Genomic DNA, 16,525 nt, shown 5'->3' with positions numbered 1-16,525 from the left:
CTGGCTTCGGATCGTATCGGAGTGGCGCGCCAGCCACAGCAGCCATTTGGGGGGGTAAACCCATGGAAAATGAAGACCTTGACCTCTCTCTCTCTCTCTCTCACTAACTCTGCCTGTCCAAAAAAAAAAAAAAAAAAAAAAAAAAAAAAGAGGATGAAATTCAAACGGTCAACAGACACATGAAAAACTGCTCATGATCACTAGCTATCAGGGAAATGCAAATAAAAACCACAATGAGGTTTCACCTCACCCTAGGAGAATGGCTCTCATACAGAAATAAAAAAACAACAAATGCTAGTGAAGATGTGAGGAAAACGGTTCCCTCATTCACTGTTGGTGGGAATACAAACTAGTGCAGCCATTCTGGAAGACAGTACAGAGATTCCTCAGAAATCTGACAATAAATCTACCATATGACCCAGCCATGCCACCCCTGGAAATTTATCCCAAGAAAATGAAATCAGCATTTGAAAGAATTATCTGTGCCCCCATGTTTATTGCAGCTCAACTCACAATAGCTAAGACATGGAATCAACCCAGATACCCATCAATCCATGAGTGGATAAAGAACTGTGGTATACATACACTACAGAATATTACTCAGCAGTAAAAAGAATGAAATCCTGTGTGAAATAAGCCACTTCCAAGAAGTTACCACTTCTCCGATCTGTGGTAACTAACAGTAAAAGAAAAATAAAAGTATAGTATTTGCATTGCAATCTGCATGAAGTTATTCCTGAGCATAAACTATTGAGAGGAAATGGCTTAAAGTCTAAATGAACCTAATTATTATCTTGTAACCACATGAAATATTTAATGTTTCATTGTCATTGGTTCTATTTCATTGAAAGGAATTATGATAAGTACTTGATTTAAAAAAACTATATATGAAGGAAATGGTCATTTTTTCCATTCAACTATTATGTATAGCCATTGCATACATTCCCACTAAACTAGGATCTTCTTGCTTTACTTGTTAAACTTCTTATTCAGTGAAGTACTAAGCCTTTTTTCTGTATTGTAAATTTAAAATATTATCATTATGTTCTTAGACTTGTATGTGTAAATCATACTGAATGTTAAAAAACTAAAACAAAAATGAAATTTTAAAAATCAAAAAGATATTTTCATATTTTAGCCTCACTCTTCAAACCTCTAACACATTTTGTTCCAAATTCAGAGAATATAACCTCTCAATCTTATTTTGCAAAAAAAAAAAAAAAAAAAAAAAAGGAAAAAAAGCCAGAAAAAAAAAAAGTGTAGCACAAGCAGCTTGACTACTTAAAGAAGCTAGTCTCCCATGTGGGACCAAGGGATTCAAGCACTTGGGCCATCACCTACTACTTCCCAGGGTGCACATTAGCAAGAAGCTGGATAGCAAGCAGAGTTAGGATTCAAACCCAGGCAATCCAATATGATGTGTGGGGATACCAACTGGCAGCTTAACTGCTACACCAATCAACTGCCCTAAAAGTAACCTTTTCTTTTAAAAGACTGATTTATTTATTTGAAAGGCAGAGTTACAGAGAGGCAGAGACCAAGAGAGAGAGAGGTCTTCCATCTGCTGGTTCACTCCCCAAATGGCCCCATCCGCCGGAGCTGAGCCAATCTGAAGCCAGGAGCCAGGGGCTTCTACTGGGTCTCACCAGTACAGGGGCCCAAGAACTTGGGCCATCTTCTATTGTTTTCCCAGGCCACAGCAGAGAGCTGGATCAGAAGTGGATCTGCTGGGATATGAACTGGTGCCCATATGGGATGCCAGAACTGCAGGCGATGGCTTTACCCGCTACACCACAGCACCACTCCTACAAATAACTTACAAAATCATATGTATAAGCATTAAATGACTATATCGGGGTGGGGAATCTTCTTTCTGCTAAGGGCCATTTGGAAATGTGTGATACTATTTGCGGGCCACATAAAATTATCAACTTAAAAATTAGTCTGCTATAGATTTATTGAATTTCGAGTCCCATCTGCAGTTGCCTTGCAGGGCCAGACTAAATGATTTCACAGGCCTTATAAAGACTACAGGCCGGAAGTTCCCCACTTCTGCTTTACCCTAAAACTTCTATTATGTTATAAATGTACAACAGCTGCAATCAAGAACAGCAATTAACAGTTTTCAAAAACTTAAAACCAACTCAATATATTCAAACTGAGTGACTTATAGGAACCATAACGCTTTTGCCAGTTGTCCCACTGAATATACCAAGTATAAATAACTTCTTTTTTTAATTTTCTTTTTGACAGGCAGAGTTAGACAGTGAGAGAGAAAGAGAGAGAGTCTTCATTTTCCGTTGGTTCACCCCCCAAATGGCCACTACGGCTGGCACACTGCACCAATCCGAAGCCAGGAGCTAGGTGCTTCCTCCTGGTCTCCCATGCGGGCCAAGCACTTGGGCCATCCTCCACTGCCTTTCTGGGCCACAGCAGAGAGCTGGACTGGAAGAGGAGCAACCGGGACAGAATCCGGCGCCCCAACTGGGACTAGAACCCGGGGTGCCGGCGCCACAGGCAGAGGATTAGCCTAGTGAGCTGCGGTGCCGGCCTATAAATAACTTCTAATTACAGTATCATTTCAACAAAAAGTTATTTTAGTAAATAAAAATTCTGTTTAGACATTTTACAATAATTTCACTCATCTGATTAAGCAAATCCAGACTGCCGTGAACCAATGTTTCCCTAAAGCTAGAAACACGTGTACTTTTACATCTAAATAATCATAAATTCCAAAACTATCTCACCTATGATAAACTTGAAATTCATATTTGGGGGAAGTACAACGATCTCTCTGAAAAAACTCTCCTTCTGAATTTGATAAAGGGGCCATGAAGTTCCAAATACTCATCAGTCCTACTAACACAATGTAAAATCTCTAAGCTGTGTAAAACCAGGATTCCTTACCTTTTCAGAGATAGTTAATTTACAAACACTTTCATGATTCACACCCTCTAATAATTTCCCAAAGTGTCTTAGGCACTAAATTTTATTTGGGACAATTTTTATAAAACCTACCAAGAGGCAACTAAACATCATAAAAAAAATTGGAAACCACTGGTCTAAAACATAACACTAATAATAAAATAAAGGGCAGACAAAAAAAAAAAAAAAAACCCACATGCCAGCTATGTTAAGCAACACGTCACAAGTTCAGGTCCAGCCAGAAAGTTAAAACCTCAATAAACACACCAATCTGGAAAACCCACAAAAAAGCATACAATACTCCTCCAAAAAGCATGGGTAGGAATGGTTATAAATGTGCACTCTGTCCCTGGCACTTTCTGTATGTCCTTTTTTTAATTTTTCTCCAGAATCACTGCAGTAACTTTTTTTTAAAAAAAGATTTTATTTATTTGAAAGACAGAGTTACAGAGAGGCAGAGGCAGACAGAGAGAAAGAGGTCTTCCATCCACTGGTTTACTCTCCAGATGGCCGCAACTGTGCAGACCGGAAGCCAGGAGCTTCTTCTGGGTCTCCCATGTGGATGCAGGGGCCCAAGGACTTGGGCCACCTTCTACCTCTTTCCCAGGCCATAGCAGAGAGCTGGATCTGAAACGGAGCAGCCGGGACTCAAACCAGCGCCCATATGGGATGCTGGCACTGCAGGCAGTGGCTTTACCTGCTATGCCACAGCGCTGGCCCCTATATGTCTTATTTCAGATTCAAAACCACTCTATGAGGTAGCATTATTACTATCAATTTACAAATGTAGAAACAAAGGTTCAAATAACTTATTTTACCATATTCCACACAGATAGTAAAAAGTTAAATGAAAAATTTATTGCTAACCACGTAATCTTGGCAACAAATCATCAATTATAACTCTTCAAAGAAAAATCTAATTGCCACTAAAAAGAGAAAAAGCAAGTTACCAATTTTGAACTAAATCAGAGAAAACGAGAAAAACGAGAGCTTCAATTTCTGCACTCAAAAACCAACAAAACTAGTTTTCTGTCATTTCAGTTAGTCTCAGAAAATAAGTGGCCTACATAAATAATCCCCCAAATAGCTTCCATTTGCAGGAAGTAACTGCACAAACACTTTCCATTAGTGTAAAAGAAAGTGAAACATTCACAAACTAAATACATGATTGCCCAAAGACACAGATAAAGTATTATTCTATCTCTACCAAGCTTTCCTTGGATATGCCTCCAAAACAATCTTCATACAATCATCAGGCAGTTATCTAACAGATCTACCTTTATAAAGAAAGCTTAAGAATTCTGATTTCCAAATTCTGCAATGGCTATAGAGCAGAGGTGGGGAAGCTGACGGGCTGTATAAGACCACCATATCGTGTGCTTTAGCCCTGCCAAGGCAACCACAGGTAGGAATCAAAATCCAATAAATCTATAGCAGGCTAATTTTTAAGTAACTTTTCTCTCTTCCTCTGGAAAATAATTATCGATAAGGTTGTTTCTCTAAAGATTATTAACCTCTTCTCAACAGTTGATTCTGTTTAAATATTTATAAATTCATTGGAATAAATATAAACACAGCACTTTGTTGTTAAAGTTTGACACTTTTCAGTTTGATTTGTACAACCTGATTCCTTTAGTGACATTTAAAACTTAAAAAAATTTTTTTCTAGGTTATCTAAAATTTTATATAACTGTTATGTAAGTGCATGACAAAAAAATTCAATCAGCCTTTCGTATTCCAAATGAAGCCTTCCTATAAACAGCGGGATTCCTTCCATTGCACATACAGTAAGTGCCTGAATGATACAGTGGCCAAGAATATAAAGGTCAAATATCACAGCTAAATGTAGTAGTCTCTCAATCCATCTCCCTACTAACATGCCTGGGAAAGCAGAGGATGGCCCAAGTACCTGGGTCCCTGCCATGCATGTGGGAGACCCACATGGATTTTCAGGTTCCTGGCTTCAGCCTGGACTGGAGTCCAGGCCATTGTGGTCATTTGGCAAGAGAACCAGTGAATGAAAGATTTTTCTCTCCCTCTGTAACTGCCTTTAAAAAAAATTATTTATTTATTTGAATGTCAGAGTTACACAGAGCGAGGAGAGGCAGAGAGAGAGGTCTTCCAGCTGCTGGTTTACTCCACAGTTGGCCGCAACGGCCGGAGCTGTGCTGATCTGAAGCCAGGAGCCAGGAGCTTCTTCCATGTCTCCCATGTGGGAGCAAGGGCCCAAGAACTTGAGCCATCTTCTACTGCTTTTCCAGGCCATAGCAGAGAGCTGGATTGGAAGTACAGCAGCCAGGACATGAATCAGTGCCCATATGGGATGCCAGCACTGCAGGCAGTGGCTTTACCCACTACGCCAAAGCGCCGGCCCCTGTAACAGTCTTTATCTGAAAGGCAGGGAGTGACAGAGAGAGATATTTTCTATTAGGTGGTTCACTCCACAAATGCCTGCAATAGTCAGGGCTTAGCCAGGCCAAATCCAGGAGCTCCACCAGTACATCCCACGCGGGTGGTAGGGATCCAAGTACCTAAGCCATCATCTGCTGCCTCCCAGGATGCACACTGGCAGGACACTGGGCTGAAAACTGAGGTGTGGGGACTCAAACCAACTCTGATATGGGATGTGGGTATCCTAAGTGGTGGCTTAACATGCTGCACCACACATGTGCCCCTTGGTTTAGTATTACTAATTTTTCATACTCACATACTTAAACCTCAGGCACAGAAGTATTAGAAGCTGAGAATCCCTTATCTGGAATGCTTAGGACCAGAAGTATCTTGGATTTCAGATTTTAGAATATTTGTAAATACAGGGGATATCCTAGGGGGAACCAAGTCTAAACATAAAACTCATGTATGCTTCATATACAACTTAAGCATAGAGCCTAACGGTAATTTTATATAATATTTTTAGTGCATCTGCATTTTGACTACAACCTGTTCCAAGAGGTCAGGTATGGAATTTTCCACTTGGTATCATGTCAGTATTCAGAAAGCTTTTGGGAGGCAGAAAATCGCCGTGCCTGGTAAGGTATCTGCATCTCAAATTAGAGTGCCTGGGCGCAAATCTAGACTTTATTCCAAATTCCACCTTCCTGACGCTGCACAACCCAGAAGGCAGGTGAAGGCTCAAGTTCATGGGTCCCTCCTACCCATGTGGGAGACCTGGATTGAGTTCCTGGTTCCTGCCTTCAGTCTGGCCCAACCCTGGCCATTGTGGACATTTGGGGAGTGAACCTGAACCAGTGGATATGTGTCTGTCTCTGCCTCTCAAGTATATAAATAAAACTGAAGGGAAAAAAAGTTTTTGATCTTGGAGCCTTTCCGACTACCAGATTAGGAATGCTATATAAATGTCTGCAATAAGAACACAGATAGGAAAGATGAGCATAAAGAACAATTACCTTCACTAGCAGTAGGCACAGCTAGAATTCCTGCTCCCCCTCAGCAATAAAAACTGGCTTAAGTTTCCAGATTTAAAACCTCTGGAGTCATTCACTCATTTATTTTTTTAAGCATCTCCTATGTAGCCAGGCACTGTGCTAATCCTTCCTCTCTGACTCTCAAACTGCATTAGTGATCAAGTCCCATTGATTTGGATATGTCCCACTTCTCCCTTTCTCAAGTGTCTACATGTATCAGGTCCTTACTAACTGCACAAAATATTGACCACTGGCAGGTGTTGTGGCATAGTGGGTTAAGCTATCACTTGGGATACCCATATCTCATATCAGAGTGCCAGTTTAAGTCCAAGCTACTCTGCTTCTGATATGGCTCCCTGTTAATAAGCCTGGGAAACAGGAAATAACATCTCAAATACTTGAGTCTTGCCGCCCACATCGACACCTGGATAGGTTCTTGGTTCATGACTACAGACCTGCCTGGCCCTGGCTGCTGCAATCCTTGGGGGAATAAATCAGCAGATAGAAGATCTCTCCCTTCCTCTCCCCATTGATTCTTTCAAATAAATAAATAAAACTTAAAAAAATTAATCACTGAATATGCACCCAATAGAAAATTATGCAATCATTAAAACTACTTAAAGTGGGTAACATTAGGAAACTCATTCAAATAAAAAACAAGGATATGAAACTGTACAGAGTTACAATTACAAATACAATTACAAATACAAAAAAATAAATACAAAAAAAAAAGAAATCTAGCACAGAAAAAGATAAAAGAAATAATTAATACACTTAGACTTTCTGGTAGATGGTTACTTTTACTTTTCACATTTTGCAAACTCCCTATAAGAAGTTATTACTCTAAAGGAAAATATAAATCGGCTTTATTTTTTTATTTTTATTTATTTGAAAGGCAGAATTACAGAGAGGGGGGGGGTGAAACAGAGAGATCTTCCATCCATCTACTATTCATTCCCTAAATGGCACAACTGTCTGGGCTGGGCCAGACCGAAACCAGGAGCCTCGTATCACATCGGAGTCTCCCAATATTGGGTGCATCTTCCCCTGCCTTCCCAGGCGCATTAGCAGGGGGCTGGATCGGAAGTGGAGCAGCACCCATATGGGATGCCAGTGTTGTAGATGGCAGCTTAAACCACTGCACCACAACACAAACCCCCAGATTTGCTTTTAAAAATTTACTTTTTGGCACTGGCACTGTGGTAAAGTAGGCTAAGCCTCCAGCCTGTGGTACATGCATTCCATATGTGTGCCATTTCATGTCCCTGTTGCTCTTATGATCCAGCTCTCTGCTATGGCCTGGAAAGCAGTGGAAGATGGCCCAACTACTTGGGCCCCTGAATCCACATGGGAGACCTGGAATAAGTTCTTCACTCCTGGTTTAAGATCAGCCTAGCTCCAGCTGTTGCTGCCATTTGGAGAGTGAACCAGCGGATGGAAGAGCGCCCCCCCCCCCCCCCCTGTAACTCTGCTTCTCAAATAAAATCTTTTTTAAAAATTACTTTGACTCCTCCGCCTGCGGCGCCGGCACCCCGAGTTCTAGTCCCAGTCAGGGCACCGGATTCTGTCCTGGTTGCCCCTCTTCCAGGCCAGCTCTCTGCTGTGGCCCGGGAAGGCAGTGGAGGATGGCCCAAGTGCTTGGGCCCTGCACCCCATGGGAGACCAGGAGGAAGCACCTGGCTCCTGGCTTCGGATCAGCGCGGTGCACCGGCCGCGGCATGCTGGCCGCAGCGGCCACTAGAAGGTGAACCAACGGTAAAGGAAGACCTTTCTCTCTGTCTGTCTCTCTCTCACTGTCCACTCTGCCTGTCAAAATAAATAAATAAATAAATAAAAAATATTCAAGACTTTAATAATCTATTTTCTCCCAAGCTCATTTCCTATTACATTCCCATTTCTCTTTCAAAAGCACCATAGTTCTGCCTTTCTCTGTCCATTTTCACTTCCCCTACAATTGTCGTTTCTCTGAGACTCTGTCCTGAATCCTACTACAAAAACTCACCTTTAAACACTATTTTCATCAAATCACTGTGTTTTCTTTTTTGAAATGCACAATGCTTCTTCTGGACTCAACGCTAAGCCTGTTGGATTAGGAATCTCCATTTCCCATTACAGCTTTTATCTTCAAATCAGGCACAACTATGAAGTCCTTTGAATTTAAAACATGCCCACTCTGTTTTCACTGGGTTATTCCCAACTTCAAACTTTTTTTTAAGGATTTATTTATTTACTTGAAAGGCAGAGTTACAGAGAACTAGAGGCAGAGGCACAGAGAGAGAGAGAGAGAGAATCTTTCGTCCACTGGTTCATTCCCCAGATGGCCTCAATGGCCAGGGCTGGGCCAGGCCAAAGCCAGACGCTTTATCTGGGTTATCTCACATGGGTGCAGGGGCTCAAGCATCAGGCCAGGCACATTTGCGGGGAGATGGATTGGAAATCGAAGAGCCAGGACTCGAAATGGTGCCCATATGCAATGTCGGTGCTATAAGCAGCAGCTTAACCCACTGTGCCACAGCACTGGCCCCCCAACTTCAGTCTTTAAATATTATTCTGCCACAGTTAATCCAAAATCCAAGCTCAAAGACTCGCGCAGGTTCTATCTTTTCCATCAATTATTCTTTTAATTATTCCAGTCCACAATGGTTTCTCTTCTGACTCCCTATCATATGGCCAGTCAATAACAAAGTGTAAGAATTCATTGTTCTGTCACTATTGTGTATATATAGGTTTTATTTCCCCAAATAAAGCACAAGACAGAGACTAAGAGGGTCAAAGAAAATGCTAAGCACAAATGATTAACACTTAATGAATAATACTTTTCCAAGTCAAAACACTCACGCTCCAAAATGTTTAAGTCAGCTTGTTTGAAGTCATGTGGGCTAAAAAGCTAATCTGGTTCGCATATTTCTTCCTTTATGCCAAATGTAAGACTCACTAGGTAGGAAAAAATCAATCACAAAAACTTTCAATTTGCTTCAATTTATACAGCGTAATCCAGTACTTTTTAAGACTAAAACAGAATTGCACATTTCTCCAGTCTCTTCTTGTAGAAGTATCTCCAAGCCAGGAGATTAAGAAAATGGACTTTTTTTTCCTTAATTAATCACTAATATTTCTGACTGTTACAACAAGAATGACAAGAAGACATGTTCAACACACAGTTTGCCACTTGACAGTAAGTTTTTTTGACCAACTTAGGAAATACTTATTGAATGATAGTGTTACGTTCAGAGAAACAGTACAAGACTGCACTAAGTTATATAGTTGACCATGCTTATCACCTAACATGCCCACTTTTTCATATCCTGTTTCCCTCTCCCGGGTTTCAGACCAATTTCTAAGATCTAACTCTCCCTGGGCCGGCGCCGTGGCTCACTAGGGTAATCCTCCGCCTTGAGGCGCCGGTACACCGGGTTCTAGTCCCAGTCGGGGCGCCGGATTCTGTCCCGGTCGCTCCTCTTCAAGGCCAGCTCTCTGCTGTGGCCCGGGAGTGCAGTGGAGGATGGCCCAAGTACTTGGGCCCTGCACCCCATGGGAGACCAGGATAAGTACCTGGCTCCTGCCATCGGATCAGCGCGATCCGCCGGCCACAGCGCACCGGCCATTAGAGGGTGAACCAACGGCAAAGGAAGACCTTTCTCTCTGTCTCTCTCTCTCACTGTCCACTGTGCCTGTCAAAAAAAAAAAAAAAAAAAAAAAGTCTAACCCTCCCATTCTATAAAACCTAAATCTAAATTCAGTCCAACCAAAGACATTAAATTCTCCAGGTTTTCAAGGCCCATATTAATCCAGATGACTCTGAGGTAAGTACCAGGTTTATAAAACATGAGTTAGTAAAATAAATGGACACAAGAATTCATTCAGTGTAGAAGCATAACTATTTTGCAGGCAGGCTTAAGCAACAATGGCAAAATGGAAAATGGAATTTCCCTGGGAGCCTTTGTCAGCTTCACGGGAAAATTCATAAAGAAACATCTTTTAATCAAAGTGTCAATATAATCGTAATGGACCATTTATAACATCAGGTTACCTGAAGCATGCCTCCCCTGACTCTGCGGCATTCTTTGGAAGAGATCATGATTGTATTCATAGTATCTGTAGTCTTCATGTGCACGATCTCCATGTGGCCGCCTTCTCTGGCCATCAAAAAAATTATCTGAATAATAGTATCGGGAACCAGAGTCTCCATTTTCAACAGCAAAATTAATTTCTGTGAGAAATGACTGAGAAGAGCCATATTCCCGAGGTACATCTGCTAGACTCCTGGCAAGATAAGAAGGTGCAGATAACCTGTTGCTTTCTCTTCTCATTATTTCATGAGGTGTTCTTTGAATTGGAGTTCTAAGGAAACTCTGGTTTCTTGAAACTACTCCATCTCCAGAAGTTGAAAAAGCAGTAGGGTTTGAATCTGGAAGACAGATATCAGTTCGTCTTGGAATTGTTGGACCATGCCGGATGAATGATGGCATCAGATCTATAATAAAACAAAGAGTACAATTATCATTTCAGTAAGCAATGAACTTTTCAAATGTTATGTGAACCACCCAAAAAATCACAAGATACTTAAAAAAAAACAACTTTAAAGTTTAAGTTAGTACTTGGGCATTTTAAATTGAGAAAGATTAGTATTTTCCTACTCAAATGAATTTATAATTTGCCTGAATGTGTTCTGTGTAAGCTTAGCCACAATCAAGTATATTCTGTATACTATATGATGAAGAAATATCAATAAGCTTATTTATGAACTATGTATCAATGAAGTACTCATGGATCAATGTATAAGAGTAGAAAATAACCTAACAAATCCATATGTAGTTACCAGCATAATTTACTTATGATCATGGTTTTGTCTGTACTTCTATTTAGAAATTATCAAAAAGCCTTCTTCACGGATGGTGTTGCAACACAGCAGGTTAAGCCACAGCCTTGGACAACACCATCTCATATGAGCACAAATCCTAGCTACTCCAATTCCAATACCGCTCCCTGCTCATGTGCCTGGGAAAGCAGCAGAAGATGGTCCAAGTGCTTGGGCCACTGGCACCCACAAGGGAGACCTGGAAGGAGTTTCAGACTCCTAGCTTCAGCCTGGCCCAGTTCTAGCCATTGTAGCTATCTGGGGAGTGAATCAGCAGATGGAAGATCTCTGTCTCTCCTAATTCTGCATTTCAAATAAATAAATAAACCTAAAAAAAAAATCCTTTTTAAGCAAACACTATTTCAAAGATAAAACTGACAATATAGTGCTACTCCCAAACATGTAAATGTGGATTTCATTAAAAAGTTTTAAATTAGTAACTTCCTACTTTTGAAATTATCTAGCACTCATTAAGTGATCCAAAGTAATCAGGGATGGGTATCTGGAGCCGTGGTAAATCACCACTTGGCATGCCACATTCCCTAGTGGAGCTTCTGGGCTCAAATCCTGGCTCCACTTAAGAGTCCAACATCCTGCTAATGCATACCCCGGAAAGCCGCAGATGATGCCTCAAGTACCTGGGTCCCTGCCACCCTAAGGGAGACAGGGATTACGATCCAGACTCATGGATTTGGCCTGGTCCAGCCCTGGCTGTTGCTGGCATTTGGGGACTGAACTAGCAGATGGAAAATCTGTCTACCTTTCAAATAAAATGAAAATAAAAAAATTTTTAAAGTAACCAAAATTTTAGAGAATCAAAATCTTATGTATGAAAATTAAACATAAAAGGAGTGCATTTCAAAGAGGCACATAAATGTGCCAGTTAAAACACAGCAAGCTTGAAACTAGGATTCCTTTAAAAATAAGTAATTATAACTCAAAACAGAAGATAACAGAAGAATAGCTTTTTAGCATACGGTCTTTTTGAATACAGAATGAGAAAAGAGCATAGACATTCCTGGTGGAAAAGCTAATGTCTTTAAAGCATGATGACAACTGGATACGGAGACCATTTTATTCCTTGTAAACAATATTTGAGGGCACTCATTAATAATCTTCAGTAGCTATCACATTAATATCTGAATAAATAAGCCTCAATACTTAATACTAAAGATACTGTATCAAATTGCTCAAAGGTGTGACAAACCTATTTTATGATTCCAAATAATGTTCATAAGCCTTATTTACAGCAAATAGCAAGCTATCATTTAAAAACCACCAGAAAACCAAGCTGTCAAAAACATATTTAAAAGTGAACTTTCCAGCCGGCGCCGTGGCTCAATAGGCTAATCCTCCACCTTGCGGCGCCGGCACACCGGGTTCTAGTCCCGGTTGGGGCGCCGGATTCTGTCCCGGTTGCCCCTCTTCCAGGCCAGCTCTCTGCTATGGCCAGGGAGTGCAGTGGAGGATGGCCCAGGTGCTTGGGCCCTGCACCCCATGGGAGACCAGGAAAAAGCACCTGGCTCCTGGCTCCTGCCAGGATCAGCGCGGTGCGCCGGCTGCAGCGGCGGCCATTGGAGGGTGAACCAGCGGCAAAGGAAGACCTTTCTCTCTCTGTCTCTCTCTCTCACTGTCCACTCTGCCTGTCAAAAAAAAAAAAAAAAAAAAAAAAAAAGTGAACTTTCCAGTTACTGGCGTCCCCATCTATTTTGTTGAGCAGCACTGCAAGTACTGGAAGGCTAATGATGTGGCTACAATGGAAAAACATGTTCTCCACTCCTTTCTTTGTGACCTTGGGCAAATATCAGGAGTGTCTAGGAACAGCCTTTCCGATTACAATATGAAGTAATGCTTAAGTCACAAGGTTACCACCAGCGTCCAAGAAGGAAACTTATTCAAGCAGTGGCTAGCTCCTGAGCTCAACGTCGTCCTCAACACATGCCTAAAAATTCAAGAGATTCAGAGTCGAACACTTTGAGAAGCGCTGGGGGGAAGAAGACGGGGAGCACGCATATCATTAAGAATTAAAAAAAATTTTTTATGGTATTTCCCTATTACGACAGGAGAAAATATTTTGAGTCTTTTGGGGACGCAACGAAAACAGTTCCTCTGCTCCAGATCTAAAGAGCGACGAGGCTTGGGGGTAGCGGTTGTTTTTCCGCTTTTCCCGGTCCGGCAGGACGAAGGAATTCCGCCCCGCAGAGTGCACACAACTCCCAACACGGGAGAGTGACACGCGCCCGCGGTGTTTGCAAACATGGGCGCATCTCTCCCAGCACGGCAGTGTCGCAGCCTAAACCGCTTTTACTCCGGCAGTAGCTCGGGATCAGCAATGTAGGCGTCCCCTAGAAATCTCTCTCTTCTTAGGAACTGCGCCCGGGCAGGCAGGGGAGTCTTGTTAATTTTAGGGGGAGTCGGGGGGAGGGGAGAACCCAAGTTCCTTACTCCTCATCGAATTCCCACGAACAAACAGCGCTCCGGCACCGCACACGCACACGCCCTCTGCGGGGACCCCTGAGACAGGCGCGCCCGCCCCGGCCAGGTGAGGTGCGCCCCGCCGCCCGACACTCACTCCGCAGCAGAGGCGACGTCTCCTTCTTCACGTACTTGCCCTGCACCTCGGCCGGCTTGGACACTTCGTTTTTGGTTTTCTTGCGGGACAGCATCCTCCCCCGACGAGGCCTGAGGCCGCGCCAAGCTGCCGCCCTAGGGCTCCGCGCCGGGCGCCGGCCGTCTCCGCTTCCACCTCCGCCGGCGCCGCCGCCTCCTTCCCTCCCGAGCCGCCGCCGCCGCCTCTCCGCAGCCCGGAGCCGCCCGCAGGGACAACCGCATGTTCGGGGCGCTAAGCGCGCCAGCCGCCACTCAGTCGCATGTCAGTTCCTTCCCGGAAGTCTGCCCGCTCCACGACGCTGCCCGGGGACGCCGTGAGGAGGGTCCAGGGACGCCGGGCCAAGGCCATGGTGCGCCGCCGACCGCCTAGTAACCGCTACAGCCGCCGCCGCCGCCGCCGCCTACGTCCCGTAAACTTTCCCCGCGGCCGCTGGGAATTCTGGGAAACTCGACGCAGCGCCAGCCGCCGTCGCCGCCCCTCCCCCCGCCGCCGCTCCGGGGCGCGGCTGTGGAGTCCGGGAGTCGGGCTCCGGAGCCCTCAGCTAACGGGCCGTTCGTGCTGTGTGCCCCGGAGAGCCGGCGGCGGGCCTCATACCTGCTCGGCTAGGAGCGGCTTCCCCGGCCCGAGAGGACGAGGCGGAAGCGGCCAGACCGAGCACGGGAGACCGTCGCACGGCCAAGCCAGCCGCTGCGCTCTGCTCGGGAGCTTGCACGGGCGGCGGCGGTGGCGACGCCCCCTGGTCGCGTGCCTGGCGTCTTTGTTGAGTGAGGGCGTCCCTCCCGGAGTTTCCTGGGCTGGGGGATTCAAGCTTCTAAGAGCTCGGCGTGAGAACAGAGTCGAAGGACTGCGACCCACCGAGTAACCTGGATGCCCCTTTTGTTGAAAACATCGGTCCATCCAATACTGATTAAACGCATGTAATTGCTCCTCCGCTCCCCGGGAGAGCGTCTGCTAAAGGGGAAAAAATGGAGGAAAACCCCAAAATGGAGTTTCTAATATCTTACTTAAGATGAATTTAGTGTTTGCGTGCTACGGTCATTTCATTTCAAAGTTACTATCAGTGTATTTAATAGCCATATATTTCCTCTTGGAGTTACATATTAGAATCGTGAAATTTTGAAGATTTTTGAGCACTAAAAGGTCTACGAGTGTTTTGTCTGAAAGAGTAGACCCTGCTTTCTTGGCTGTAACTCAGCCGGGCTGCCGGCTGTACAGGATAACATTCTGAACCTAAGATGAGATTCATCACCTCGTGTCCAAAGTCAGGCGTTAGTAATGGAGAATGTTTTTCCTGAGATCGAAAATATCTCCTAAGACCTGTAAAACCTGTGTCACAGTTAACAGACATGGAATCTTTTATTACAAAATGGAAAATTTATTTGGAAAATGGTCAAAATTTGTCCCCGCATGCGCAGAAGATGTGATTATCTAGTGTCTGTCTACATCTTACCCTTCCTTGGTGCAGGTCTCCCACGGTTTATTCAACAACCACATATTTTTTTATTGTGCAGGCACTATGTTAGGCGGTGTTCTAAGTTCTTGAAATATAACAATAAAGAACAGAAGATTTCTCCTCGCGGGGAAGAGAGATGATAAAGAAGAAAAAGAGAACATCCTGCGTTAGATGGTGGTTCGTGCTGAGTTGGACAAATATTAAACAAGAGAAGGCCCACACTCGGAGAGGCGATGAAGTGGCCAGAGAAGGCCCATGAGAAGGCGACACAGGAGTTAAGTGATAAAGTGAGGAAGTAGACCTGGTGGCTCTCTGGATATTCTGGGCAGAAAGAACAAGTGCAAAGTCCCGGCAGATGACCTTGTTTCTGGCAGATTGGAGGAATGATAAGAGGGTCTGTGTAGCTGGTGAAGAGGAGAGAATAGTGGAAAAAGAAGGTAGCCTGAATGATGGCTGGGGCACCTAGGGCTTTGAAGGTCATTGTAAGGAATTTGGCTTGGAGCAGACTGAGAGGATGTGACTTAATGGTTTAAAAAGGATCTCTTTGGATGCTGTGTTGAGTAGGCTGAGGGGTAGGAGGGCAGAAACATGGTGACAGGTCAGCTTAGTTACACCACAGACATGATTTAAAGAGCCAATGGGATGTATTGATGACTGAATTTGTAGTGTGAGATTAAGATGAGTGTGCAAATCTTCACAATAAACAGAATGGAACTCCACAGGAGATTATACTCTTTGGAGAGGACCATTCAGAATAGTAGCTTGCTCCTGTGATTCAGCTAAAAGGACCAGCACTAAAATATTGGTAGTGTGAATGGAAAATAATGAGTGATGAGACAGTGATAAAAATGCAGGGTGTGGGTATTTGGCACAGCAGTTTAGAAGTTGGTTTGAGTGCCCCCAGTTTATATCGGAGTGCCTGGGTTTGAGGCCCACCTCTGCTTCTAATCCAGTTTCCTACTAATGTGCACCTGGGGAGGCAGTAGATGCTAGCTCCAGTGCTTGGGTCTCTGCACTGGGGTTGAGTTCCCTACTCTTGGCTTTAGCCTGGACCAACTCTGGCTGTTACGGGTGTTTAGGAAGTAAACCAAAAGATGGAAGCTCACTCTCTGTCTTTCCACTTCCTTTCCTCCCTCTCTGCCTTTCAAATAAAGTTTAAAAGAATTGTTACCAGAGAATTAAAAAAAAAAAAACTTTAACAAAAACGAAAAAAATTAGAAAACAGTCGGGTTCTGTTGTAGGTAGAGTCTGAA

General features: G+C 43.6%; 1 protein-coding gene across 1 annotated transcript in view; it reads right to left on the bottom strand.

The window, feature by feature from the left end:
* Positions 1-14,513, bottom strand: part of SAV1 (salvador family WW domain containing protein 1) — a 29,567-nt gene extending 15,054 nt beyond the window's left edge. The window contains exons 1-2 of the mRNA XM_002718235.5: positions 13,781-14,513; positions 10,381-10,824 (exon numbers count right to left, since the gene is read on the bottom strand). Coding sequence (XP_002718281.1) covers positions 10,381-10,824; positions 13,781-13,874 — 538 coding nt within the window. The 5' untranslated portion in view covers positions 13,875-14,513. The remainder of the gene's footprint in view (positions 1-10,380; positions 10,825-13,780) is intronic.
* Positions 14,514-16,525: the final 2,012 nt, after the last annotated feature.

The sequence above is a fragment of the Oryctolagus cuniculus genome, chromosome 12 (assembly GCF_964237555.1).
Source record: "Oryctolagus cuniculus chromosome 12, mOryCun1.1, whole genome shotgun sequence".
Lineage (NCBI taxonomy): Eukaryota > Metazoa > Chordata > Mammalia > Lagomorpha > Leporidae > Oryctolagus > Oryctolagus cuniculus.
This window is presented reverse-complemented; position numbering and strand designations above follow the sequence as displayed.